This window comes from Neoarthrinium moseri (genome assembly GCF_022829205.1).
Source record: "Neoarthrinium moseri strain CBS 164.80 chromosome Unknown scaffold16_Wmoseri_CBS_16480, whole genome shotgun sequence".
Taxonomy (NCBI): Eukaryota; Fungi; Ascomycota; class Sordariomycetes; order Amphisphaeriales; family Apiosporaceae; genus Neoarthrinium; species Neoarthrinium moseri.
Window position 1 is genome coordinate 546,448 of NW_026055130.1, and position 27,995 is coordinate 574,442.

The 27,995-nt window shown below is 51.4% G+C and overlaps 10 protein-coding genes across 10 annotated transcripts; 4 read left to right on the forward strand and 6 right to left on the reverse strand.

Moving 5' to 3' along the window:
• Positions 1-122: 122 nt before the first annotated feature.
• On the forward strand, positions 123-1,009 carry JN550_005394 (uncharacterized protein; the record flags this gene model as incomplete). Its single annotated transcript, XM_049317017.1, has 2 exons — positions 123-313; positions 466-1,009. The coding sequence occupies 2 exons, from the start codon at positions 123-125 to the stop codon at positions 1,007-1,009; spliced, it is 735 nt and encodes a 244-aa protein (XP_049172810.1).
• Positions 1,010-2,207: 1,198 nt separating this feature from the next.
• JN550_005395 (uncharacterized protein) lies at positions 2,208-3,708 on the reverse strand (the record flags this gene model as incomplete). The annotated part of the gene is made up of 4 exons (XM_049317018.1): positions 2,208-2,866; positions 3,053-3,158; positions 3,232-3,359; positions 3,447-3,708. The coding sequence occupies 4 exons, from the start codon at positions 3,706-3,708 to the stop codon at positions 2,208-2,210; spliced, it is 1,155 nt and encodes a 384-aa protein (XP_049172811.1).
• Positions 3,709-4,341: 633 nt separating this feature from the next.
• Positions 4,342-4,916, forward strand: JN550_005396 (uncharacterized protein; the record flags this gene model as incomplete). Its single annotated transcript, XM_049317019.1, has 3 exons — positions 4,342-4,380; positions 4,447-4,529; positions 4,625-4,916. 3 exons carry the CDS (start codon positions 4,342-4,344, stop codon positions 4,914-4,916), a joined length of 414 nt encoding a protein of 137 aa, XP_049172812.1.
• Positions 4,917-5,461: 545 nt separating this feature from the next.
• Positions 5,462-6,509, reverse strand: JN550_005397 (uncharacterized protein; the record flags this gene model as incomplete). Its single annotated transcript, XM_049317020.1, has 3 exons — positions 5,462-5,490; positions 5,572-6,368; positions 6,472-6,509. The coding sequence occupies 3 exons, from the start codon at positions 6,507-6,509 to the stop codon at positions 5,462-5,464; spliced, it is 864 nt and encodes a 287-aa protein (XP_049172813.1).
• Positions 6,510-7,594: 1,085 nt separating this feature from the next.
• JN550_005398 (uncharacterized protein) lies at positions 7,595-9,490 on the reverse strand (the record flags this gene model as incomplete). The annotated part of the gene is made up of 6 exons (XM_049317021.1): positions 7,595-7,767; positions 7,842-8,385; positions 8,436-9,095; positions 9,153-9,265; positions 9,317-9,331; positions 9,388-9,490. 6 exons carry the CDS (start codon positions 9,488-9,490, stop codon positions 7,595-7,597), a joined length of 1,608 nt encoding a protein of 535 aa, XP_049172814.1.
• Positions 9,491-11,608: 2,118 nt separating this feature from the next.
• JN550_005399 (uncharacterized protein) lies at positions 11,609-13,877 on the reverse strand (the record flags this gene model as incomplete). The annotated part of the gene is made up of 6 exons (XM_049317022.1): positions 11,609-12,142; positions 12,214-12,618; positions 12,771-12,900; positions 12,969-13,056; positions 13,121-13,473; positions 13,531-13,877. 6 exons carry the CDS (start codon positions 13,875-13,877, stop codon positions 11,609-11,611), a joined length of 1,857 nt encoding a protein of 618 aa, XP_049172815.1.
• Positions 13,878-16,487: 2,610 nt separating this feature from the next.
• On the forward strand, positions 16,488-17,428 carry JN550_005400 (uncharacterized protein; the record flags this gene model as incomplete). The annotated part of the gene is made up of 2 exons (XM_049317023.1): positions 16,488-16,972; positions 17,071-17,428. 2 exons carry the CDS (start codon positions 16,488-16,490, stop codon positions 17,426-17,428), a joined length of 843 nt encoding a protein of 280 aa, XP_049172816.1.
• A 549-nt stretch (positions 17,429-17,977) lies between these two features.
• On the reverse strand, positions 17,978-18,358 carry JN550_005401 (uncharacterized protein; the record flags this gene model as incomplete). The annotated part of the gene is made up of 2 exons (XM_049317024.1): positions 17,978-18,228; positions 18,283-18,358. 2 exons carry the CDS (start codon positions 18,356-18,358, stop codon positions 17,978-17,980), a joined length of 327 nt encoding a protein of 108 aa, XP_049172817.1.
• Positions 18,359-23,156: 4,798 nt separating this feature from the next.
• On the forward strand, positions 23,157-23,760 carry JN550_005402 (uncharacterized protein; the record flags this gene model as incomplete). Its single annotated transcript, XM_049317025.1, has 2 exons — positions 23,157-23,387; positions 23,446-23,760. The coding sequence occupies 2 exons, from the start codon at positions 23,157-23,159 to the stop codon at positions 23,758-23,760; spliced, it is 546 nt and encodes a 181-aa protein (XP_049172818.1).
• A 1,465-nt stretch (positions 23,761-25,225) lies between these two features.
• On the reverse strand, positions 25,226-26,800 carry JN550_005403 (uncharacterized protein; the record flags this gene model as incomplete). The annotated part of the gene is made up of 4 exons (XM_049317027.1): positions 25,226-26,029; positions 26,081-26,228; positions 26,299-26,561; positions 26,612-26,800. 4 exons carry the CDS (start codon positions 26,798-26,800, stop codon positions 25,226-25,228), a joined length of 1,404 nt encoding a protein of 467 aa, XP_049172819.1.
• Between the last annotated feature and the right edge of the window lie 1,195 nt (positions 26,801-27,995).

Here is a 27,995-nt window from a genome sequence, read left to right on the forward strand (position 1 = left end):
AGCTCCTCGCTCTTCTCACGACGACAGAGATACCCCAGCTCGATTCGGGTCCGGGCATATAGGAAAAAGGGAGCGAGTTCGCACAGGACAAGAGGTTCTACCTACACACACAGCCGCCCAAGATGCCCAAGTCCAAGCGCAACAGAGTGGTCCACATGACCCAGGTGGCCAAGAAGACGCGCGAGCACAAGGACCGCCTGTTCGAGACCATCCGCGAGGCCGTCCCCGAGTACCAGCACGTCTTTGTCATCAGCATGGAGAACACGCGCAACACGCACATCCAGGAGGTCCGCCAGGAGCTGTCCGATAGCCGGTACGTCTTCTCCGCCACTCACTCACTCGCTCACTCCCCCGCCTCTCCCTTGCTGTTTGTTGCCCGAGGGTTAGAGAGCAGCAGGCGGGGGAGGGGACCAAGAATAAAACTTCGAGAGCGAAAAGACTAACCAGCCCCGTCCTCCCCTGCAGAATCTTCCTCGGAAAGACGACCCTCATGTCCCGCGCCCTCGGCAAGACCCCCGAGGAGGCCGTCGCCGACAACATCGACCAGCTGGCGCCGCACCTGTCGGGGTCCGTGGGCCTGCTGCTGACGAACCGGGCGCCGGCGGACGTGCAGTCGTACCTTTCGTCGCTGTCGGCGGTCGACTTCGCGCGGGCCGGCACCGAGGCGAGCCGGGGCTTCACCATCCCCGCGGGCCACGTCATGTCCATGGGCGGCGAGATCCCCGCCGAGCACGACGTGCCGCTGGGCCACACGCTGGAGCCCGAGCTGCGCCGCCTGGGCGTGCCCACCCGCATGGTCCGCGGCCGCATCGTGCTGGGCGAGGAGGACGGGTCCGGCGAGGGCTACGTCGTCTGCCGCGAGGGCGACGTGCTCGACTCGCGCCAGACCCGCCTGCTCAAGCTGTTCAGCGTCTGCATGAGCCAGTTCGCCGTCCACGTCCGCGCCTACTGGAGCGCGGCCACCGGCGAGGTCACGGTCGTGGACGTGGCCGACGCCGACGAGAACTAGAGGGAGACAGCATGCCGATCGTTCAGGTCCTACATGTTCTCTCTGTGTGGGTGTGCTCTGTGTAGGTGTCGGGCGGGTATTTACGGGCGGTGCCGTGTCCGGGTGGCGAGGAAGAGAGTATCACACCTGTGGATAGGGGGACTGGCCTATAGGGGCCAGTATGACCGACACTGAACCTGGGCCCCGTACCGAAAACTGAGTGAGGAGGAGGAAGGATGATGCGATTTCTTGTTCATGTGCATAGGGCGATACGATACCATTATGGTCCGGTCACAGGCGTTCCGGTAGAAGGGCATGGAAAAAGGGTGGTTTGAATTTGAATCATTTCCCAAATTGGCCTGCCCATCCATCCATCTATCTGTCCTCTGCGCGGCGAGAACATGACCATCCGCAGAACGTGTCATAACAATCACCCAGGTAGAAGTTCGTCTTCACATATGGATGCTGTGTGGAACTGGGTTCGATATCCAAAGAAGAAAAGGGGCAATCAACTCAATTCGTAAGCCGTCTCTCAGATAATTGACGGCCAGGCGCTCTGCCTGCACTGGTAGAAAATGCTATGAATCACTGAACGATTACACTCGGGCTAAAATTACTTTTCTTTCTTCCATTTCCCTCCCATGCGCCACAGCGGCGCCATGGTCAGTAGGTATGTGATTACAATCCTTACCTCTGACCTTACCTTCCCGAGAGAGGTTGCACTTCAATGCGTAGCCATGCGTGAACAGCGCTGCGAAGAAAAAGCCCCAACTCCTTGTCCTATGATGCTTCCGTTATAGAGTACATGAAGAAAAAAATGTGTGCGGTTTACCTGACCAAACCTGATGACACTCGGCTGGGATATCGGTAGGAACGGCGCAGGGTCCAAAACGAGGTGATACAGACCGACTATGACGTCGGAAAGGAGTGGTTGGCCAGGCGGTAGAATGTGTGTATGTGTGAATGGGTATCAGGGCGGGCCTCCTAGGCAATAGCGGATGACGGGTTGGCGCTGAGACGCTGTGGATGATGCGCTCAGGGCGATTTCGATGGAGAAGTGACCGATTCGAGTCAGAGCTGGATGACAGCTGTAAATAATCTTACCCGCTTACCCTTGGTGGCCAAAGGGAGAAGGAAAGACGGATACAGTAGATGCGAGAGAGTGTGTAGACACAAGATACCCACCGCCAAGACGACCCAGCTTAGGTCTTGCCTTGGTCTAGTAGCGACGCAGCTTGCGAGGGTCCTCGTAGCCTCCGTCGAATCCACGCTTGCGGCTGTCGAACCTGTCATCCTCTCGGGGCCTGTCGAAGTCCCGGCCTCGGTCGCGGTCGCCACGGACGGGTTCGTAGTTGGCATTGCTGCCACCGCCGCCGCCTCCGCCTCGTCGATCACGATCGCCGCCGAATCTGCCGCCGTCGCGTCCGGATCTGTCGTCATATGAGCGACCACCACGGTCATACCCACCACTGGGGCCGTTGCGGTCCCGGTCGCGGTCACGGCCGCCGAAGCCAGGTCCTGCAGGCGCATTAGGAGGAGGTGCTCCATAGCCGTTCTGTTGGCCGAAGCCGCGGTCGCGGCCCCCACCAAAGCCGCCGCCTCTGCCCCCGAAGCCACGGTCACCACCGCGGCCACCACCGAAGCCTCCGCGTCCTCGACCGCCCTGGAACCCGCCGCGGAAGCCGTCACGGCCTCCAAACCCACCGCCGAAACCGCCGGGACCGCTGGGGCGCGGGCCAACAGCCTTAGTGTAGCCACGGCCGCCGAGACCACCGCCGAGGCGACGAGGCTTCCAGCCCTTGACGGTTCGGCCTCTCTCCACGTCGACCTTGATACGACGGTCCTTGATTCGGATACCATCACAGCCATCTAGAGCAGCTGTTCACGAGCGCAGCAACGTGCCATTGTCAGTAAATCCTTACCAATGATAGCATACCTTCAGTCGGCGGACAGAATGAACAGGGGAGAGGGGGAAGGGGGAAGAGATAGGCAAGCTTGAGGGCCAGATCTCGGGTGAGGGACACGGTGAACATTTTCTTGAGAAAAATCGGTGGTGGCATTTACCTCTCATGTCTTTCTCACGCTCAAACACGACGAACGCATAGCCGCGGTGGGGCTTCTTCTTCTTGTTGGGCTTCTCGTGGGCATGGGTGTCCTTGATGATGCGGATCTGCGAGGGGGCACTATCAGCATTGCGTGTTTGACGACAAAAGTTTGCAAGACGAATGGGAGGAAAGACGTACACGCTCAATAGGGCCGAATCGACCAAATTCTCTCTCCAGATCGCCCTCGTTGGCCTCGTAGCTCAGACGGGCGACGACGAGGGTCTTGAAGGCATCGCCACGGATGTTGGGGTCCTCATCGGGCTTGTCTGGGTAGCGGGAACCAAGTTAGCAAGCAGCTCCAGCGAACAGGCGACGGGGAACAGAAAGGGGATATGGACATGAGGAAGACGCACAGTCCTTGGGGCCCTCGGTCAACAGCTTCTCGCGGGCGGCCTTGGCCTCGAGCTTCTTGCGGTCGCGCCTCTGCAGCCAGCTCTCGGTGGGCACGAAGCCGTCGTTGTCCTTGTAGGCCTTGAGGGCGGGCAGGTAGTCGGCGATGGAGTCGATGCCGGCGGTCCTGCGCTGCTCGGGGGCCTGGTCGACGTGTTGCACCCACCGAAGGGGCGGCCGAGGGGCGAAGAGCGCGAGGAGCTGGGGCGGGAGCTTGTCCGTCATGATCTGGGTTCGGGGGGGCCGCGAGAGATGCGAGGAGCGGAAAAGGAATGACAGGGCGAGGTTGGGTCAGCCCTCGATTGGATGGGTGGATGGAAACAACAGCGGGCGCGACGACAGCCCGTGATGGAGAGGGAAAAAGTGGTGGATGGCGCCAGGTGGTGCGGACTGAGACGACGCCGACTCGATCGCGTTTTTGGCGACGGAACGACAGGGACGACAGGGACGACAGGGTGACAGGGGTGGCAGGGAGCTTTGCGACGGAGGAAAATGTTACAGTTCACATTCCAGGCTGTCTCCCAGGCCACCCAGGCCGCCAGCTGCTGTCTCGGCCGGCCAGCCAGCCAGCCTTAGCCGGCAATTAGCCGCTAAAGGAATCTCCCCTGGTGCCACCTGTGCCATCTGTGCCATCTCAGCCTGGAAGTCCCCCCCCCCCCCCCCTCCCAGGGAGCCTCAGCCTTGGGACACCCCCGACCCGGCGCTTCTAATCGCAAGCGGTCTAGCGCATTGAAGGGGCCCCGACCCGAGCATTACCAGCTCCCAAAAATTCGTGATACATACGACCATTCGACCATCGGCCTGCTAGGAGGTCAGACGGAGGCACGGCTTTCCACCACCACTCCCACAACAGACAAGATGACGATCAGGGCGATAGAAAAGCTGTCCACCAGCCAGGTACGACGCTGCATACACGCTTGACCGCCGTTGTCAGTCCCACGGAGCGCTGACACTATGATGCAGAACGGCCTCGGTGCCTTCATCCTCCAGTGCAAGCGGATGGACATCCACTACTGCGACCACTCGGGCAGCTCGAGGGGCATGAAGTAAGACATCTATCCATTCGCCGCGCATCTCCCCAAGGAGGGAAAAGCAGTAGCACCCGGGCTTTTTTTGCTGACCCCACGGCCACAACCAACAGCGCCTTCATCAAGCACGGCCTGCAGCGGTTCGCGGCCGCCCACCCGCAGATCGAGTTCGCCGTGTCGCCGCGCCCGCGCAAGCACCCCGTCATGGTCGGCCACTACATCAACGGCAAGCAGAAGTCCATCTGCGTCAAGAACATGGAGGCCTCGCAGATCCTCAAGAAGGCCGAGCTGCTGCGCGACGCCAGCGGCGACAAGGTCAAGCGCGTCAACAAGCCCGTCACCAGCGTCAACGAGAGCGTCAGGGGCGTCTGGTCCCCCTACCACGGCGACGGCATGGCCGTGTAAGAGCCCGTGCTTCTCGGCCCTTACGTGTCTTGGTGTGTAGGCGTTGCTGTCGGGTTGATGTGATGTGGAGTTGGAGACTGGAGAGAAAGCGCAGGGTGGAGGAACGAGCACAAGTCTATATCGTTGATGCGGACGGCGAGAGACGGGGTTGATTGATCTCTGTATATCAGTGTACAACAAATCTACGGGGCCAACTGAGCTCGCGTGTATCATACCCAATCCAAGGTGGTTGATTGCCTTGTGTTGCCAAGCGCAGCGGCATATGACAACCGGATAGAACAATTCGAGAAAATATAACTTCATGGCATACTCATCACTATCATCCGCAGACAAATTCTACATTTCACAGTCCATGCAAGCACGTCGAGGCGCCAGGGCACAGAAAAAAAGGTCGTCAAGTGAGGGTTTCTTGATAGGGTATTTATTTGTTTGGTCATTCTATCCATTTGGTCCAGTCCCACGCCGATCCATACCCCTTTTCCGTTGTCCGTATAGCATTGGAAACTGCAGAGTCCTCATCTGTCCGCCAGACAGGAGCTGCACATTTATAAGTTGCTGTTGATGATGTCGACGACTGTTGAACTCATGGTCAGTAAACATGCTTCAAACCTCAAGAATGCAAAGAGAGGCTCGGGAGCCGAGGGCAAACACTTACAAGCAGGCTTCAGCGAGGCACCGCCGACCAGGAACCCGTCAATGTCCTTTTCCTTGCTGAGGTCCTTGCAGTTCTTCTCGCTGACGCTGCCGCCGTACAGGATGCGGGTCTCGTCGGCGGCCTTGTCGCTGACCTCCTTCTTGAGCCAGGCGCGGATGCTAGCGTGGACCTCCTGGGCCTGCTGGGTGGTGGCGACCTTGCCGGTGCCGATGGCCCAGATGGGCTCGTAGGCGACGACGATGCGCGACCAGTCGCTGCCGAGCTGCTTCTTGAGCGCGGCCAGCTGGCCGGCGATGACGTCGAGCGTCTTGCCCGCCTCGCGCTCCTCGAGCGACTCGCCGCAGCACCAGATGACGCTGACGCCGTTGTCCGACGCGTACTTGGTCTTGGACGCCACCACCTCGTCGCTCTCGCGCAGGATCGTGCGCCGCTCCGAGTGGCCCAGGATCGTCCACGCGATCCCGCTGTCCTGCAGCTGCGACACGCTGATCTCGCCTGTGAAGGCGCCGTTGGGCTTGTCGTAGACGTTCTGCGCCGCCACACCGATCTCCTTCTTCAGGTTCTCACGGACGAGGAGCAGGTAGAGGGCCGGGGGCGCGATGACGGTCTCTGTTTTGGGGGGGAAGCAACGCGTGTAAGTCTTGACATGTCCGGACATGAAACAGGCGGGGGGTAAGTCGAACTGGAGGGCTACGGGTAGAGGTGCAGGGAGGGCGAGCTGCTTACCGGTGTTAGAGTCAAGCTGGGCGTTGTTCAGGTTGTTGACAATCTCCTTGACGGACGAGATAGTCCCGTTCCTGGGGCTCTCGTCAGTAGCTGGTCACCTCCTCGTCTGCGTCTTTTTCTCCCAAGGTCCGAGTCCGGGTCTGCGTCCGGGTCCGGGTGGGCGGGGGAGCTCACATCTTGAAGTTACCACCGACGAAGAACTTGCGGGCCATGCTGGGCAATGTGTACGTGTATGAACGTGGGAAACGGGTATGTGGTTTTGCGGAATGAGGAATGGTAGACGAGGATGGGCAGGTTGAGTTTCCTGTAAGTAGAAGGTATGTGTAGAGGTACGGGTTAAGGCAGGGTAGCCAAGGTAGTCCCAGCTGGACGTCTTTCTTTTCGCCAGGAACCGGAATGTCATAGCGGGGTTGTAGGAAAGCTCTCGTCTGGAAACCCCCGCCAAAATCCACTTATCGATAATTGACTTGTTGAGCCTGGCGTCATCGCGCGTTGGCCGCACACACGCCCAGCAAAAGCTATTTGGGTCGGTCCTCTAAAGAAATGGGCCTATTTCATGCACACGCAGGTTGACTTGTCATCTGTTCAGGTACAGCGGGTCAATGTGTTGTCGGCTGTCAGGGTGCTCTGGCGATGGAAGGGTGATTAACTTCTCTACTGCCCACCCTGACGCTCTTGGCGGTGAGACGCTCACGCGCTGCTACGACTTCGACCGCAGAATTGTCATGTTGAACACTTCAAAAGCCATCTTATACCTGTAACTACGTTTTAATTACGTAAATTGAGTCTCTGCAGAGATACATATGAGACGCTGAACGTTATAGATCTCATAAAAATTACGAAAATCCAAAGCTAATGAGGGGGGGAAAGCTCTCCAAAAGTCCAAGGTCTTGATCACAGGGAATTCGGGTCCACTCATCACAGATCTCACGCAGAGTCTGACCTTGCTTCCCCAAGACTACGTTAGTGATGATCGTGATGCAAGATCAAACATTGATATATATCTCTCATCTCCCGCGTTGCTACAGGGGACCAGGCGCCAAGCTCCAAAGGTCTTACCAAAGGCAGTACGTCAGATCCAAGATCACAGTGTTCTTATTGAGCTTTGCTGTAACTACCTACCATCTAAGTTGAGTAACATCGATTGAGGAAGGACTGGACTCTGAAAAAAATTAATTTTTTATCTTCGTCTACTGTGTTAAGACCTTCAGTATGGCCCATCCATCAGTTCTCGTGCCCCACCACTGCAACCACCTGCATCAACCAGTCCATAACAAATATGGACTTCTATACCTTCTTAACTTTTGCCCGCCTCTATGTGCTTCACCTTGACATCTTTCTCGTCCAGAACACTTGCGTCGTCTGACCTCGCGTCAACAAGTGGCCTGCCGGTAAGCTGGGCCCACACAGATTTATGGACTGGCTGAGCAAATAGGAGATCCATTTCCTCAAGTGTGACTCCTTTCGTTTCTAAACACATGCAAAGGATAGTTTGTTAGAAAAGTCCTAGAGAGATGGAAGAGGGCCGGTGATGGAATTCTTACCAGGGACGAAGAAGAATGACCAGATTCCCATGCCCACGAGAATGCTGGCGAAGAAGAAGTAGGCCCCGTACCCCAAGTCCGAGATCATATATGGGGTACTGCGGGCTATGATAAATGATCCGAGCCAGGTGTCGGCCGTGGTGAGCGACACACAGAGCATTCGAATATCCAGGGGGAAGATCTCCGAAGCATATGTCCAAGTGATGCCCTGCCAAGTCGCGCATATCACAAAGGCGTTCACGTAAATACATACCATGGCCAGATACCCCCAGCCGTCTCTGGTGACTACTCCTCTTGCGGCTGCTCCAGCCGGGTCGGCGCGCATGACGTAGCCTCCAATGTACCACATTGGAATGCAACCCAGGGCCGCACCCCAGATGAGCCCTTTTCGCCGACCGACTTTCTCGACAACAATGAAAGTAAAAGCGATCATGCCAAGGGTCTTCGCAATGCCATAAAAGCCCGTTGAGAAGAGCTTAAGAGATGTTCCAGAAACACCCAGTGTCTCAAATATCCGAGGGGAGTAGTAAGTGATGATGTTTACCTGTCGAAGAGCGTGAGCTTACTGCTCATTGTAACGAGGAAGATACTTACACCAGTGAAAGATTGAAGAAACATGAGGGCCAAACCAATACCCATGCGGTTGCGCGTCCCCTTCTGGAAGAGTTTCTTGAACTGTGCCTTGCGACTCAGATGGTTTGTGCTTCGTTCTTCGACTTGGGCCCTGATGTCGCCAAGTTCTTCCTGGATATAAGGATGAGTCGATGGCAGACCACGTAACGTTGTCAAGATTCTTTCCGCCTCATCAAACCTGTCGCCTCGTGCAAGCCAGCGCGGTGATTCCGGACACCACATCATGCCCAGGAACAAGGCAACGCCGGGGAACAGCTGGAGCGCAAGGGGCACAATCCATTGTGCCTGCTTGTTTACATCAATAGTTTGGTCTGTGGCAAAGTTGATCCAAAAGCCAAGCATACCGCCTCCTTGCGAGGCGATTTCAAAGATGCCAACAAGCCGCCCGCGAATAGATGGTGGAGCGGTCTCGGCTATGTAGACAGGAACAGTCAGAGACGAGGCTCCAATGCCTAATCCTGCAATGGCACGACCAGCGACGAGCATATTCATACTACCCTGGGCGGCCGTCATGAGAGTACCACCAAGGAGAAATACAAGCGCAGCAATCATCACCGTCTTCTTGCGCCCTATCTTCTCCGCAATGGGAAAAGTGAGTAGAGCTCCGAAGAAACAGCCAGCCTATAACCCCCGTCAGACTTCGTGGCTGAAAGGCTCCGAGAGACGAGGGGCTCAAACCTGGAACGTGGAAACAATATTACCCTGGACGGTATCCCTATCAGTTTTGGAGATGTCTGAGAGGTGAAAATCTCGAACGAATGAATTCAACGCCATGGTCCCACCAATAACCGCTATTATCTGAGGTTAGAGCGGAACTCTGCAGCCACAATGATTCAACACACCTGTATCATATCCCACTAGAAACAGTCAGATAATGAGCATTGCGCATGTTATCAGGGAAGATTTAACTTACTTGCAAGAGCCGACATGGAGGCGACGAGGGCAATGAGGTGTATTCGCCAGTTGCGAACCTCCGGAGGGTCACGAGTACCAGATGCGTGGGTATGCCACCCCATAGTGAGACAGAATGTAAAATGATGATAACTTTAAACTCTTGATGGTAGAAAAGTAAATAGTGAGAAGGTAAGGAAACTTTGAGATCTGCAATTTATTTAAACAGAAGCACGATGGCAGGATGAGCCGTGTTAGTCCGCCAAGATGGGGAAATGCGGGGGATAAGCACATCACCTTGGCATGTTGCCCAAAGTCCCTTGGCTCAGACCATAGCAGCTCAGGTGATATTAGTGGCTGGCTCTGAGAGGTGTACTGCTGCTGGGCATTCGACTTGGCTCTTGGTTTGTTACTTCGTGCAGTCAACTCCAGGCCGGATCCACCCGACAACTAGGTGTTGTGAAGGCTGGGCGATTTTACTATCAGACCAGTCGTCCGGTAGACCACATAGTATCTGGCTACAGATCATGATGCTCCGTATTTAGACGAAGCCTGGAAGGCATCTCCGGTTACCTGGAGAGATAGTGGGATCTCCTACGAGTCGTTGATGGTTAAGTGAAGAAGAGAGCAGATATTTACCCTGGAACGTTTGAGTGTCAAGCTGAGCGTATGACAACAGCAGATAGCAAGTATACACACTGCCCAATGTTGTTTCTGTGGCGGGGTATATCAAACTAACAGGAGCTATTGTTCCGTTGGGCCGATGAACTTCACATATACACGAAGAAGTAACAGCCTAGAAGTAATGGTGCGGCGTGGTAGTTCCTCTTACAGCGGCTGCATGATGACCTACGAGACACAAGTACCAGCGATTGTGCGCTTGTGGTGAGCTTAGGCAATTGAATAGCTGAGCTAAATTGGGTATATCTGGAAGTAGACGACGGGTAACGTTAAGAGACCATAGTTATGTTGCTGCAGATCACGTGATGTTCCTATTCAGGAAATGATCGCTTTCTTCATCCAGCTGTCAGTCCTCATAGTGCCACGTTATACTAATTAGTAATTATACGGACCGAATGACTTAGAACAAGTCTATAGGTAAAATGGCGGTACTCCAAGTTTCTTCTTCCTAAATGTTACATAGAACTATTCTCCTATGAGGAACCTAGGCGAAGCGGGGAGACCGGAGACTCAAATAGTGGCCTTTCAAGTCAAAGCCGCGGAGGTGAGGTTCTATCTGCTTGAGCGATCGCTTACAGTAAGTCATAAATATAGCGTTTCCCGCTTGAGCCCAATTGCCTTCGCGCTGGATTCAGGCTATATCATGCGTAGCTTAGCCATATGTCAAACCCGGGAACTCGCATAATCTAGCCAAACTCTGTCATTCAGCCGACCCGACCAGGGCAGTGGTAAGCAGCGGCCTACGATCAGCACAGCAGCCAGCACCATGTGGTTATCCACACCCGCGGCTCCAAAGACCAGCGAGCGCACTCGTCAGTGCCCGAGACACCCCCTACGCCATCGACCGGCGCTTTCGGAGCGGCCCTTGGTCCCCATGTGGGTCAAGAGTCGTTACTACGGATACCATACGCACGTCTTCAAGCGTTCTGGGAGTCGTCGGTCCCAGCCTTCTTCCTAATCTAGCCCTTCTATTAGCTGCATCGGTCTTTGACACAGTTGCACAAGGCCGCGGTGAGCAGCCATATACAAACATCCAACCAGCGATAATCACGCTGGTTGGACGATGCAAGAACACAGATTAGTATAAGTCTCCTGACTAGCTCGCGCTAAGGGGTCCTGGTCGCTGTAATCAGCCAATATGCTGTGTCCTACGCATGCCCAACAATAAATTGCTATCAGTCTCAGAATTCGCAAACCGGTGAGCGCAACACGGTTTCGAATCGCTTTAGTAGTGGACCGTCGACATGAACTAAGAATCTGACAGTGAAGTCCAGGAGCAATGACTGTAATTCAGGGAAATCGTTGACATTTGAGGTGAAATGAGACTCAGCATCGTCTTGAGCTTTTATTAGGTTGAAGCATCTTCTTATAGTCCCTCCATCAATGAATATCATACGCGTATGGGTATTGGTCGCCCACCTTGGCGCACATATGCTAAAAAACACGTCGAGTCTTGCCTGTACCGCCCCCTTCACAATCCCGCAGTGCCGCATGGCTCGCTCTAAGCTCCTCTATACGTCGCCGTCGATGGATCCAAAGGCATCTGTCGTCACAATGCCAGGTCACTTGCTCGATGAGCCAAAAATGCGCGAGAACCGCGTCTTCCACTTCCCCTTGCTGGGAGTGGCAGGCCACGAGTCGGGGTGGGATTTCGCACCGTCGGGGTCCTCGTTCTTCTTCTGCCGCCTCCACAGCCGCACCAGGTCGTAGAAAGCCCTCTCTACGTTGGTGCCGTCCTTGGCCGAGGTCTCCAGATACGCAACCTTGAACTCCTTGGCCAAGGCCTGGCCTTCCTGGGTCGAGACCGCCCGCGAGGTGGCCAGGTCGGTCTTATTGCCCACGAGAATCATCGGCATGGGGGCATCCTCGGGATAATGCTTCACGTGCTGCAGCTGCCGGTAGAAGTTGCGCACGCCGTCGAACGTGGTCCGGGAGGTGATGCTGAACACCAGCAGGAACACGTCGCCGTCGCGTATCCACTGCTCCCGCAGGGCTGTGTACTCCTCCTGGCCCGCTGTGTCCAGGACCTCCAGCATGCAGGTTTGGTCGTCAATGACGCACTGCTTCCGATAGCTGTCCTCCAGCGTAGGGTCATACTTTTTTTTGGTCCAGCCCGGTTAGCTTATTGCGCCAGTGTTTTTCTGCTGCGGGATCTCGAGAAACGCACCGTCTCCACGAAGTGCTGATAGCACAGCCGGCTCGTCAGCGCCGTCTTCCCCACACCGCCGTCGCCTAGCACCACGATCTTGTACAGCTTCATTCTGGACGCCATGGTGTCGTCGCACGTGTTTGGCGCGCCCGCGAGCGGTGAGACGATGCTCGAAATCGTCCACGCATCCGACCGGGGATGGGGGAAAGATCCACCCGCGCGTCGGAGGCGATGCTGGATAAGGATCAGAACAGCGAGGCTCGTCTGACCCCGCAGCGGCTTCAGCCAAGCCAATAGACGTCGCCATCCGCCGGGGTTCGGGGCGACAGCCAGGCGAAGGGTTGCACAGATAGCATGGAGGGCCCGGGCTCCTGTAGCCGAGCGGCGCAGGGGTGTGGACACGGTGGAGGCCGCATCGCATCCCTAGTGCCATTCAACGGTCCGGGTAGGGCAGTGCAGTGGCAGTTCGTGATTAATGCACTCCCGTGTAGAATGGCGGTAGCAACCAATGATGCACTGTTGCACGTGTTCCTCATGTGAGCATCTCAACGATCTCTTGTCTTTGGAGAACAGACCGCACAAGGATTGACTAAGGCAGCTGTTCGAATGGCAATCGTATCCTGCATGTGTGCATTGTGCATTCGCGTAGTGGTATCAATTGGATCTGGTCGCCGTATACCATACATCACCACCAAGACCGTCCTTCTATAAAACATAACGCCCAGTCCATGCTTCGAACCAAACCACTCTATTCTAATGTTACCGCCACAAACCTATTGCTAAGGCCAGTCCTCTCATACGTCGTAGTCGCGTTCTTCAAGAAGCAATTGCCCTCGTAGGCCTTGACGTAACCAGAAAGGTCTTGCAATGCGTTAGCCAGCACTTTCGGGGAGGTGATGAAGCTGAAGCGATGCATGTCTCTTACCAGCGTTAAATGTTATGCCCACGCAGCCTCGGGAGCCGGATTTCTTGTTGTACGTCGCACAAGCTCGCACACAGTCCTCCCAGGAGTAGGTCGTCGCAGCCAGAATGTCAATACTGGGGTTTCCGGATCCTGTAAAGTCCAACCCGCAAGCTGGTAGCCAAGTGGACCCCAGGATTGTAGTAGATCGTCCGTCAATCGCAGGACAATCTAATGCAACCGCAACGTCCACGTCACCCCTCGTGACGTCGGTCGGCATGGTATAAAATGTACTTGTCGATGTTGCGGTTGATGAGGTTTGTGGGGCAGAGGATGTCGGTGTCGCGTTGGCCGTTACCGCGGCGGCTTTTGCTCGTCTGTATAATCCCAAACCATCAGCTGGCGTACATGCGTTGGGGGGACTTCGGACCTACTCAACCGCGAGACTCCCTCCCACTCCACCACCCACAGCAGCGCCTACGATTAGGGCGACTATGACCAATATAAGGATCCAACCATTTCGTTCAATGTGGCACTTCGTTCTGTTGGGTTTCTGAGGTTCGGGCCCATGGGCTGCGATAGGGTTCGACTCGGGAACCTGGTAGTAACCAGTATATTGTGATATCGGGTGGTAATAACTGCCCTCTGACACGCTTTGGGTCGCTATGGAGGGCCGAGATGACACAGGGTCATGTGTTGCCTCCTTCTCGTGGTGTTGTGCGACTTCTGGCCCCGTTGGTATGCTAATGTGTCGATTTGATAGAAACTTATGCGGGTCCATCGCTGCACGCAATGCATCGTTATCTAGAAACACAACACAGAAAGGTGACGAGAAGAGATCATCAAAGAGATGATAAGAATGGATCACTCAGGGGGGGAGAGGATCCAACCCATCGGGACAATTTGGCCCCCAAGTAAGCCTGTTGGATTTTCCCCCGGTAGGTACTGGCATTGCCCCAGTCTCAGCCGCCACTGTAAGCAGGGTTCGTGGTACCTTTCAAAAGGCCCATTCACACAGCAGCTTGGCAGTGAAGCTTAGTAGACCCTAAATATATATGATAATAATAATAATATTATTAATGATACATTATGGTCCATTGATGTACGCTCAAGTAGGATCTCGCAGATATGATCATGTAGCCTGTCTTTTCCTCAAAGCAGAACAAGAACTTACTCCTTGAAGTTGCCCTATCTGTGTTTACGGAGTTGAGAGCACCTATATTTGCTCTGTTTACCGTATCCCGTCCCTCACAGCTCCGATAACAGCGGTAATCCTCACCATGACAACTGCGACTCTCGATGAGGGCGCAAGGTAGCCATTGACACAATTCCACGAGGATTCCAGTTCTTCTAGTGCTATCGCGATCAAACCTCAGACGATGGCATGGTCCCAGCGCTCAGGTTCTTCAAGTTGGTGGGGAACCCCGCCCACGCAGTCCGCAGCTGGCTGGCGCGGACTTCGTAGCGGAAGCTTACATACCAGAAACCAAGTACCGCAAAAGGTAACGGGATGCTGATGACTGGTAATGTCCACCACCATTCAGATGTCGTAAATGTTATACCATCAAAGCTAAATAAGCCCGTGCTGAGTATCGACTAGAGGAAACTTCAGCAGGGAGTGCAAATCTCAAATAACACAGACAGTGGAGATCTTACGGCGACGAACGTTCCAGGTAGGAAGATCGCTGTAACAATTGCAAGAGTGAAAATCAGTCGGTTATCCTTCTGTGCTACCAAGTGATGCACCTAAAAATTTGTGGTTAATACAGTCTATACAGTCTGCTCAGGTACACCAACAATTTCCACTTACAAGATTGATCCGGATGTTTGTTCTCTCCGAGTATGTATCGACCCAACGCATCCAGAAGCTCAACTGCTACTCTAAATCCCGAAGATCATCTCGAGGGGCTTTAACCTCGTGATTGCCGGTCTTTTTAAACAATTTTCGTGTTCTCAAATAATACTCTTTCAACTGTTTGACATGCTGCTCATGGTCGGAGAGATCTTTTCTCATGGCATGCCACTTTACGGACAGATGATGCAACTCCCTCATCTGCTCTTCAATGCTTGTCTGTGACTCTCTGCCTCCTGATAAAATGTGAGAATCGAGTCACCATCCATAAGTAACGTACTATTGTCCTTACCTGCTTTCTCTGCTCTGTAATACCTTGCTGGTACCTTCGAAGGACCTGCCCCCATGATGAGAATATCTAATTGCAAGGGAGCTTTTCGCACGTGATCATTAGCAGACATCACTTCCTTGAGATGTTGAACCAACTCTGATGGGAAGTTTACGAAATAATACGTCCTAGTATCAGTGTCTTCAACTAGATTGGCAAACGAGTGTGTAGAATGATCCATCCAGTACCAGAACCCATACCGTAACGCTGCAAATCATCAATGTAATGTTCCAAGAAGGGTAACTCGTTGACACCTACAAAATACTGCGCGGTTACAATATTTCATTGAAGTCGTTCCAAACACAGTCCAATCTTCTATATTGGCCAAGAACCTCGCGCACAAGTTGCCTTGTTCACTGAAGCACTTGAGGATTAGTGGGTTAATATGCACATGATTCCCATCACCTTCGACTGCTTCTATGAAACTGCCTTTATGAGCATTAATGGGGGGCTGAACCATATAATTCGACGAGATATTGCGTACAATATCCTCATAGCATAAGTTTCTTCGTCGTTGCTGCTTGGAACCAGGGATTTGTGTGCTCGAAGGTAGAGAGACAATTCGGTATACCAAGTAGTCGCTCGCTCCCTGATTTCTGGAGGAGAAAGTTAGCCTACAGTATCGAGACGAAATGGCCAATGAACTTCCCTTCAGCATCTTCTGCTGGTACTTCAACCACCAAGACGCGGTTTTTCTCAACCACGCAACAATGTTTTGGGTGCAGTTTGCCGTTCCAATAACCCCTTGCTATCGCATCGAACAGACCCCGTACTGCGGGCTCCATAGCCATATGAATGCATAAGTCGCAGCGGCTCGCTGCGGAGAGCACTTGAACTGACGAAATAAGTTCCAACGAAGCACTCATATGGGCAAGGCCCGCCGACCCACCACCCGTAGCTGAACGTTTCGGATAAGAAGTATGCTATCATGGCGTAGAGATATTGTGCATCCTTTTTTTCTCTCTAATCAGTCTATAATTCTTGCCATGAATTCGTTGGGATGCCCTTCTCCATCATCATCAATAAAATGACGAACATCTTCTCGTGCCAGGTTAGGTCTGAGCTTACCATGAGGGGCACGTGACGCTATCCCAAATAGCGACCGGCCCTCCCGTGAGCTTCCTTCATCTCCAAGTAAACTCGTCCACATTGCATTACCATCAAAGTTTCATCCTGAAGCCCGCACCATAAACCTCATAACTACGGACAACATGATTGGATTGCACAATGCGGAATATACTCTATATTCATCGCCCTTCTCACTCTACTCGATGATGGCTCGCCACACTGTCCAACTCGGCCCCACGACGTATGGTGCAAAACCGCCTCAAAAGATCACCCTTGGATTCGTCAACCACGGCAAGAACGAGAATTTGAGGGAGTCATACCTCAAAGTGAACCCCAAAGGCCAGGTTCCCGCAATGACCGGCAACGTCCTCGAGCGCGCACTTACCGACAGCCACTCCATCTCACTCTACCTAGCCGAAAAGCACTACCCAGCCATGCTTCCACCCCAACATGAGACCATCATCAGGGACCTCCTCAAGAGAATCCATGCCATATATGGTCTATCCTTCAATAAGAAGAAGCCGACACCAGAGATGATGCAACACAATCCTTCACCCGCGGAGGATATTCTGAGGAGGACGGATATCAGCCCTGAGTACCGCAAAGCTCTCGAAGTGAAACTTACATTGTATGTTGTGACCCCTTTTGCGTTGACTTAATATCCGTCCCTGTGCGATCTGTTTCTCTAATCCTCACCTCCTGGCTATCACTGACTTTCTCACTCAGTCACAACGAGAATAATGGCGTGGCTTTCCAGCCGGCCATCGTGGCCAAAGCATACACAGACTTGCGCGCGATCTTCACCGAGATCACAGAGCATCGCAAGCAAAGCGGTGTTTCTAACGACGCGGATTGGACCTTTGGAGCTGAGGTAGGTCCAACGGTCCTTGACAGCCATCTTCTTCCGCTTGTGCTCCGCTGCATCGAGGTTGGCAATGATGAGCTCATTCCCCAGGAGCTTCAACGTTGGGCTGAAATCAAAGTAAAAGGTCCTGTGTGGCAGAAGGTTATGCACGGCAGGCCGACAAGGTGGGACCCTTCCATGGGCCCGGTTGAAGAAATGCAGGACATGATGTCATTCTAAGACTTGTAGCTAGGTGCCACATTGTCTTACAGAGAGATTATAGTGCGAGAACGCTTGGGTGCTATGAGCCACCCTTCTACGTCCATACATTTTGGCTTAGTCGTTGGCCGGCTGATACTTGCTTGTAAACCAGCAGGGCCTACATTTGTAACGCCAAGGCGCCTGACGGCGACCAAATTAAAGGTTATAAATGAAAACATGGATCTGATACGTGATAAGCCAAGTTGATATTTGTATGCGCCTATTATTACTTCCGCGTAAGGTATTCATAGGCTCTAGACGATGATCAGACTTCGAAGGAGTATTTGCCGATGGAAAACCCGACTCTCGATTGAGAAAACCATCGCTTCGGTGATTTGTGGAACCGACATAATCGCTCCTAGCAAACCACAGGGGAAATAGAATGATCACGGTGAAAAGAAGGATTTAAGAGACTTTGCAACGCAGCATTGAATTTTACATTATATTCTTAGATACTGTTCGTCACCCCAAAGTTGTTCCTAGACCACCCATTTCCATTCTGCTGCAGATGTTCAACTCCAAGATGGCTCACTTTTTAGGTGGGCCGCAGTAGTCACAAGTACTGCAGCTGTCCACAACGTACAAATGATATGTCGTATCTCTGCTGATGGGTACGGAGGGAACAGCCGCGATAGGTCCCGTGACGTCGTGACCGCCGGTGGGTACATTATTGCAATAAGTGATGCAGTTGGAGAGGGCATTGCCGGACTCAATATTGTGGCCGGCAACGGTACCGCCGACACTGGTACATGCCTGGTCCATGACGGGGAACTGCCAATCTGCGCAGGGAGCGTAACTTTGGATTCGGCTTGTCACTACGCCGCAGAACGAACCAGCTGCAGGAGCGGCTGGTGAGGCCGCAACGGAGGCTAGAAGTGCGGATAAGGCAAAAGAAATGGCTAACTTCATGATGACGATATTGATGGCTTGTGACGTATGTGCACTTGTGATGGTAGTGACTGACTTCTCTGTCTTGTGTAATTTTTCTCTTGTCTAAGGAATTAACGTCAATTTATATTTGACTGTCTAACTCGTATAACCTATTTCTAAGTCATTTCTAAGACTCCATGGGGTCTGATTGTGGTGCAACCTTCCCATTCGGGACTGTCGTAACAGCCCAGGTTGCTTGAATTCGTAGAACCACACCATAACCAAGCGCATGCTGCGCCTTCAGATACATGCACATCCTTGATCAGAAGCAGCGCCCTTAGGCCACTATGTGTTATAAGGGATGAAGCTTCCGACAGTATCCAAAGTACAATTCGCACCTGGAAACTCAATTAGGAACAACAGTTGAATTCATAACCACTTGGAAATAAATCGATACAAGAAGCTATTGAGGCTATATTAAATCCCAATTATGCAGCTCGCTTGAGTGTCTTGTATACTTTAGGGTTCAGACTCCGCTTTTACGAGGTTCGCTTGGGTAGAGTCAGGTTGCTGTTGAATGTAACCTAACTGTTGGCCAAGTGCCGATCGACAATTTGGGCTCCGTTTTCGGATCTGTTCATTCCAATTTCCGCACCGCAATGCGACCTCCCCGCGCAACCTTCTGAAAGAGTGCAATGAGTGCCGTTCCGTTTGGCGGGCCAGCCAGTGGTTGTCGATACTTGATTGGCTCGGGCAGATCTCCACGACGCAGCGTGCTTACCAACTCCCCCTGATGTCGGCCGAGTCCCTCTAATTGCTTGGTATGGGCAGTTCTTGTCGTACCATATACAGGGTATGTGAAAATGGACACCTCGGCTCCTTTCGATTGAACCACCCTTGCTTGACTCGTCGCCAAGATCACCCCTGTTAAGCCAGAGAGACTGGAAGGATTGTCTACGCAAAACTATCTTGGCCATGGTGTATTGATGAAGTTGTTTATTGAATGTTGAGACATGGTTCCTCCTACGCCACCTTGCTTGGATACAGTCAGGATTTCTGTTTTCTTTGCGACTCTGTTAAATTAAGCGATTTCATTATTTTCAGCGATACGATACAGCACCGTAATCGCGTTTCCGAAGCTCCGAAGCTGCCTCAGTTGTACCGTTCCCCTTTGTCATGAACTGAGATGGGAAACAGTTTCAAATAAAACCCACCTGTGAATACCTGGCACATTAATTGCTCTATCAAAATCTTACAACCGCTGCTATGAATGTGCCTTTGGGACTGCCGTTGTGCCGCAGCGACCTTGTGATACGCGCCTAGCATGAAAGCTACTGCACAGTATTGACTAATCACACGTGTAGTGTTCTTGCAACCAGACAGGTTATATCTTGTGGACGGTTGGATGCGCGCCATATAAGGCCAGGCGACTTTTTCGTGATTAGTATTTGAGCTAGTTGGTATATGGGTCCAATTGAAGGAGAATTCGACTTATCTGGCTTTATTAAGCAGTCTTCGGCCACTCACCCGAACCTGCTCGACTTGAGTCTTACGGAGTCTGGGGGGCACGGAGTGTGGTTACAGAAGAAGCATTATTTGGGCAACCGCAAAGATTCGAGGCTCCTAAGAGCGGGCCAATATAACCAATCCTGTCAATGACCAGAAACGGGTAATATATGAGCCACGACAGCTATACTACGTCTGAATGTCGAGCAGCACAAAGGATGCTACCTTAAGTTCAGAGCTGTGCTTATTATAGATATGAGTTTGAGAGATTTGATTATGCTCGGATTCTAGAAACATATCCATCTCCTGGCCTACAAGTTGAGTCAGTGCTGCCTAGTGCCTCAGAATAGCCGAAAGTCGAATGGTAAAAAAAAAAAAACAGCACGAACTGTTTCACCATTTCTTTAAGCAAGTAAAATGGTATCGCGCAGGGAGATATCGTCGGATTGCGTGCTGAGCTCGGGATGGCTTGATGTGGTATTAAAATGCGGCTTTGTTGTTTGTGACTGTGGGTCCAAAGAGGAGTCGACAATAGAGCGTCCTAGGTTTCATCGTTGTTCGAAATCCAGCTACCATAATTGACAATGAGCTGTTTGTATAATATGTTTAGCAGGCATGTCTCACGCCATGACGAGTTTCCACGTTCACAGACAACATGACGTTCGCTGCTCGTGTAGCATACTCTGCCGTTCGCGCCATGTTCGCTCCATCGACAAATTTCCGAAAAAGCAGGTTATGCAGACCTTTAGCGAGGCATTCCATATATCCCTGTGCATCAGAAGGAAGTCTTTCAGTCCCACCGGTAAGTTTCCGGCCCGCCAAGGCAGCGTCCGTATCGTTCTGTCTCTTATCGGCTCTTGGCTTTCAGGCATCGGCTTGGTTACTTGTTATAGCACATATCAAGAAAAAGCATTGCAATCGAGCAGCTTCGCAGTGATCAGAGTTTGTGCCTTTCCAAGTGTGCATTTCCTATTGATTTTCTTCGATCATCTTCGATTGCAACAAGATCACTGCATCCTGGACTGCCTCGAGACTCGACATCCTGCTGTTACAGAGTTGCTTGAAACGACTCATGAAAGTATCCGTATCTTGCACTAGAGAGAGGAGACAGAGATAGGACACTATGTCAAATTTCTGTAGGTTGCGAACGGCAAGACTCTAATCGTTTCTCAATGATACACCACCAATCTGATTAGAGCTGTCAACCCACAACGATTTAGACATGAATGATATACTCCAAGATACTCTGATCAAATTGATAGAATATAGACAATGCGAGAATAGAAGTCAGAGTTCAGGCCATACAGGTAAATATCAAGCTGCAGAGGCCAATTACTGTGCTACCCAGAAACTGCTCCGTGAGAAAGTATAATAGCTCTCAACCTTTGCCGGTGCATCGACCATTTAGATTCAGATCCCAATTGGCGTTACAACTCCCTTTAGGATCATATTTTGGCTTGTAAATATGTAGTAGGTCAGCGACTTGTCTCGTAAGTTAGGAGTCTGATCACTACGGAAATGAGTTTATTACCTAAGTACTTATCGCATTACCCCATCCATTCGATAATGATACGGATGGACTCACTTATATATCTTTTACCCTATAGCATACAAAGATGTGTAGCGGAATGGGCCATATCAGGATTAAAAGCACCGGCGTTAAAGAGATCTTAAAGGAGCCAAACTTCGGGAATAGCATTCAAAGCTTCCCATTTTCCGCCATTAAAAACCGTAAAAACATAGGTACTAAGCCCTGTAGGATGTTTAGGGAGTTCAGGTAACAAGTGCTATGTCCTAAATATACGAAGACACCGAGAGGCTCGCTTATAGTGATGTATGAACTTCTGGTGTTCGATGGTTAATTTGTTTGGAGACGAACCGAAGGGGTCAAGTGTCCCCCGCAAGAGGAATCCATACAACTCACCCCCGTATTATAGAAACTCTCCATCTGAGCTCTTTAAAGATAGTACCATTAGTCCTCCTTTTTAACTGTATTTATATTAACAATTTAGTATTTTCATGTAGTTTTTATAATGACACTATAACTTTTGACGTTTACTCTCTATACGGTTTAGCGACCGGGAACTTCATGTCTATTGACTTTACCGCTATTTCATTCAGATGTTTATATCGTCCGTACTAACGAGGGATGCTGTATTCGCTGAGGTTGTGCTTTCACTTCGAGCTCACTACCGACATAAACAAACATGCCAAGGCTTGAGAGATAAGTATCAAATAGTTGGCCCGTGATTAACGGGCAATCTCTCCGCTTCCAAATGTCATAGACGTTTTCATTTGCCTGGTTCAACATGATGTTGTATGGTACGCGCTCTACTTTGCTTCAGAGCATTTGAAAGAAGTAAATCGGGATGCTGTCACTGCACCTATTCCCAGCAGTGTGCACAATGCATCCCCATGCAGTTTGATAAAAAGACCCTAACATTGGGAATCGGCCTGAATATCCGTCTGTTTTGGATTCAGGAGCGATTATGTCTTGTCAATAAAGTTCTTATCGTGAATGAGTATACTGAGCCTCGAAGAACAGGGTGTGCGGACACCAGACTGATGCTTTTTTCAGCATGCGACGAAAAAGCCAGAGATTCGCCGAAGTTAATGGCAAGAACTGTAGGAATGTCAGATGAGAGCTTGTGAGACTCGCGATGGCTGGCGAGGACCTTAGCTCGTGGTTGCACTGCCGCACGACGGCCTTGCGCACACGGCGACTGCATATTGTTTAATGGCTCTGAGGCTTCTCCCTTGAATTTGATTAAGACCATCAAGGGCTAAAGGCTCTAGTAGATCGCCTCGGCCTAGCATGGCACCCAGGGCCTGCATCTGTCGCATCTGACTATTTCGCCTGAACCCAGGTTTCGGGCAAGGTAGATGCTCATACAGTGAAAAGGGCCGACGTCAGAAAGCTGCTGTCCTTCGAAGATTTAGAGTTTTAGTTTGTTGCCCGGGCAGTCAAAGGCGTTGGATTTGCCGAGCGCCCGGTGGGGATAACTTGATATACTTGAATGGATTGAATGATTCCCGGTGCATTGACTCAGGCCAGAAAGTGTAGCCGAGTATTTGGACAAGGTTCCGTAGTAATCCCTGTGAAGTGGAGTCTTGTTGGAGTAAGTTCTCCCAGAAAACCTGTAGCAAAGCATCAGGAAGTCCCGCCACGATCACAGAGATGCGTGGCGGTCCGTCATGAGCTTAATCTACTAATGCGATTATATGTAGCCCCGCTGGTGGTTGGCTTCCTGCCGTTGTCTGCAAGCCCTCCAGCGAACACGATCGCCTTGATTGCCAACGACTTGCAGATTCGGACCACCGGCGTGACAATATGACATGCGCTGATTCCACATTGGCAACATCTCAAGCATCAGCTCTCTGGGACTTTGGCCAACTCCCCGAAACCAACACGGATGTTGAATTCCATTCATCGTTCTTTGACACCCTGAGCGACCACACACCATACGATGGGAGTAGTGAGGCGGCGCTACAAGGAACAAGTATTTCGAGCGCAGCAGCATCAGAGAGCCCACAGGATGAAGAAGACTCAGCATCGACAAAGGTTTGAACGCTGCCCTTGATGGCATTCGGGTATTAATGCGTATGGCTGACTTAATCAGGTAACACATCGCAAATGTGGGCCAGAGCGAAAAAGATCCAGAATAGAGAAGGGCGACGAAAAGATGCATTCGCTCGAGTTGCGGCGCCGCAGAAATCGTATCGCCGCTGTCAAGTTCCGGCAGAAGTCCAATGCAAAGATGGAGGATTTAGTCCAAAGGAGCAGACATCTCCAGTCTGATAACGTAATCTTGCATTCTGTAGTGAGCGAGCTTCGCTCACAATTGTTGGAGATGAAAACGGAGGTTTTGAAGCATGGTGGTTGCGACTTTCCACCCATCCAGAAATACATACGTGAGGCAGCGAACTCGCTATAATGACAGCTCATATGCCACTGATCTTGTTGAATGAGAATTTTGCATAAACTTGTGCTGCTCGAGTCGCGTTCTTTGATGGTGAGATGCTTTGATCGGTCGGATATTGTAGCTAATACCACTGTGCGTCTGTATCTAGCGACAACCGCGTCTGGCTAAGAACAATCGTACATGTTCTTCTCGAGGTCAGTTATTGTTGTGACCATCTAGCATCATTTCCACGCTTGGGACTCTGCATTAGCTTCGCATTCGGGCTTGCATACTGTCTAGGAAATGCGGCTCGCCGCGAAGACGCAATAACGAAGCTGTCCTTGAGCCTCATAACATGGTCTCAGATTGGGTAGAGAACCAAGCAAGGTATTGTAAATGGCCAGCAAGTGCCCAGTGCACGATGAACCAGATCTGCAGCCTGGTGCTAAGCCGTAACCAGAGGTATGTGCATGGAGCACGTGAAAAATACTGCAATGCTAGCTGTGGGTCGCGCCAGATTCAGCATGAGCTTTGAAGTTCCTTGGGTCAATACGCATGCATCCTTTAGTTAATCCAAGTCTTCTTTACTTGCCTCGGGGGTTTCTGTGAATACGTTTGGCAAACTAATCAGGACCGTACCAATCATCGATTGAATGGAAGGCTACCATTTCATACCATAGTACCTTCTCTGTAGTACTGCACGTTCACAAGTATCGTGTTGTGGAAAACAGTCCTAATGAAAACTTGTGCCCTGTGCTAGTAGGCCCAAGCCGAGTGAGCCCGTGTCTAGAGGTTCATTTAGACTTGAATCCTACAACCGCAGAAATGCTTGTTTATTTGCAATGAAACAAGATCACCTAATCAAGCTTTAGCCAAGGGGTACACGGGCAATGTAGGTTGCTCGATGTGGTAGGGAGATCTGCTGTTTTGTCCGACTTGTAGCCATTTCCGTTAGGCGGTACCAGCCAAGGTCATTATGATGAAACCCGATTTCCTGCTGCCCTGGCTCCCAGGCGAGGCCCAAGCATAATATTATGGCGCGGGGAAACAGGTCGTGATAGACATTGCATTCGAAAAGTCCGGTTTAGCGCAGGACGATCTGCTCAAACAGGAGAAGCGGCTGTCTAGGGGATACGCAGTTCCACAAGACCCGCCTCAGGCATGATTGAGCCTCTCGTCGAGGCGGCGACGGAGTGGTCTTTGGATGCAACCACTTCCAAGATTTTTCGGACATCAACAATCAACCACTACCGACGTGGTGGTCAACATTTCCCAATTGCAGATGCAACCAACGAAATAAGCATCATTCTGCCAGGGCAGAAGTAAAGCCCCACATGGTTCAGATGTATATCTGTAAGACCGGTTCTAGCCTGGTCATAATTTATGCTAGTACAAACAGAGCGGTCGGGGTATTGTAAAGTCTAGGCCGGCACCTTATTACATGGGTTGACGTTACGGTGGCCATCAGGTTGCAACGAGGCTTTGACGTCAAATCAAATCAGTGCCTCAAATGCATGGCAGCGATGACAGCTGCACCGATACCACTTCCATCCTTGGCACCGACCATCCTGATGGGATCACGTTCACGATCGCTCTGCCAACCCAAGATCGCTGCCAGGGCTTTGGCCCATCTCGACTTGAAGGTCGGATGCTTATTGGCTACCGATCCGTCTACAGCGACATGCCCTTCGCGGATGCCCTTTTTCTTGCATATCGCCGCGATACCACAGGCGCTCAGACGGGCACCACGTGTGGTGACAACCTCTGCAAGTCGTCGTAAGAGTTGAACTTCACCAAGCGTAGCCTCCACGCCAGAGATAGACTCGAATTTGCCCACTAGATTTGGCAACGTGTCGGATTCCAAGGCTGACAGAAACGCAGTATCAATGGTGTAGGGCCTCGCCAACCTGGATACATTCTGAGTCTTGAATAGAAGACCGTGGTCATGGAAATCGCAGATGATTAGTCGGAATATCTCGCCGAGGTACAATCCGGCGCTCATCTTCTCAAACGTCTGTTCTCCAGGGCGCGGGGAATCGCTATCGATCATTTGATCAAATTTTGTGCGAGGTAACACGCGATGGGAGTTGTCGAAAGCGCCATACTCGCAGTTGATGGCCATCGGTGTGTCCGGTGGAAGGGGAGTCTTGAGTTTTGGGATTGATCCAACATTCTCCATGTAGGCGGCGTTGCTACCGGTGCCGAATATCGCGCCAATGACCGTCTCTGCGTCCATATACGATGATGCAATCAAAGCTCCAGTGGTGTCATTGATCAAGGCAACGACGTCGATGTGCAAGTCCTACAGCATCAAGTTAGTTTTATCATTTTAAGTGGCCTAGAGGTACCTTACTTTGGCTCTGAGAGCCTTGTCAAGTTGCGAAACGACGTCCTCACCCTCGACTCCCTTGATATCAAATCCTTTTGTCCATGTTTTCAACCTTCCGTTGGTAAGGCTGTCCTGTCTCACAGGATAAGAGAAAGTGAATCCGAGAGCCAAACTAGTATCAGTAAGAAGAAGAACCTTCAACAACGGTGTCAAATACAAGTGCTGGGAATCAGCTGACTTACGGGCTGGACGCGGTACAGTGAAGGCCACGTTCGCGAACAAAGTGGTCGATTGAATCCGCGACAAAACCCCACAGCTGGTGTGCTTCTCCGGTCTTTACCACTTCAGGTATGTGGGAGAGTTTCTGTACGATTTCCGGCTGGCAGTCCCTTCCGCGTAAGGTGATCCAACAGACTCGTATGTTTGTGCCGCCAAGATCAACGGTAAGGAAGCTCCCGGTTTCAGTACCTTTCGGAAGCCCATGTACCCAGGTGGCCTCCATCGTCTGCATTTATCAGCAAGGTGAGCTAAGTAGAGATTACCGTCAGGTCTTACAAGATTTTCTCCATGCTTCAAGAGGCCTTCGTAGAGCTCTTCCTCAAAACGGGCGGCTATTCGCTTGAGCTTCTCATCGTCTATCTCGAAGTCTCGCTGGATGGCTGTTAAAGCACGCAGACAAGGTGGCGACCAAGCAAACTCAGTCGGCAGCGTTTGCAGGCCGCAGGAAGAGAACATCGCATCCATATTGACGAATACTTGTAATAAAAGACGATTTCGTTGATGGTTAAAGCGTCTCTGTGTGTGCTATGTTGTCGAAACCCAACCTTAAATATGTAACTCCAAAAGCACCTTCGGACGAGCTTGAGCCTACCCTTGCAACAAGTAACAACATTAACCAGCAAGTTGCTCTATTGCTGTGTCAATCTTTCAAGTTACATACTTTTGAGACGCCACAGAAGTTCTAGATTCACCCAGTCCCTACTAGCGTTGGTGACGCAAACTGGAAGTCACCAACTGTCGCCATCAATTTAGTCACCACTTTAATGAAAGGCAGTTGTGTCATTTTCTTCGACGACTAGGATCAATGATTTGGTGACAGGTTTAAAACTGGGACCTAGAGATATCAACCCGAGTATTCCGGTAGGCATCTAAAAGGGAAGTCGGTAGCCGGAGTTTCGTGGACACTTCCTTGGGACTAGACTAGATTCTCTGCCAATCAGTTTCCATGCATACGCATGTTGCGGCTTGGGGTCCGTAGGTCTCGACTCCATACTGTATACCTGCGTTGATATTGCAATGATATCAGAATTAATGAACTTGTGCCATATCCGATAAGAATCCGACCCCAATGTCTCCCGGAGCTAAAGCCCCGTGCGCCATTGCCATTCCATTCAAGTTACGGTACTCCTGAGCCGTTTGTCCATCAAATATGAAGTGATTCCCGCCATCTGAAATTTGTAGAGTTAATTTATTTCGAGATTTCTCGGGACATGTCTTCTTCAACTTTGCAGTGGACTAGAAACGCGAACAACCGATGACGTAATACTTAGGTAGATAACGATGTTCTTTTGTACGAGACGAGTGATTGATATTTCGTCCGCTCGTTGTGTAGACATAGTGCTGAGAAATGTGATAATGTTTGCAATCCTTAGATCTCGGTTCTTGGCATCCTTCTGGCTACTTGAGGTTTCACCGACAGGCGTACTGTTCTCATGAGGTGATAAGGTACATAATGTTTATGTCCTGAAAGAAAGCACAACTTCATCTCCTAGAACACAAGAGCAAGGTCTGTAAACTACCTTTCTCGAGATAAATTCTAACGCGGTGGCTCTTTCTATAAGCTCTAAACCAATCAATGGAGTATGTTGCAAGACAATCTGGGTCTCATACTCATTGACAGAGAATGCGTGCCCTCATCTTTGCCTTTGGCGCTCCGAAA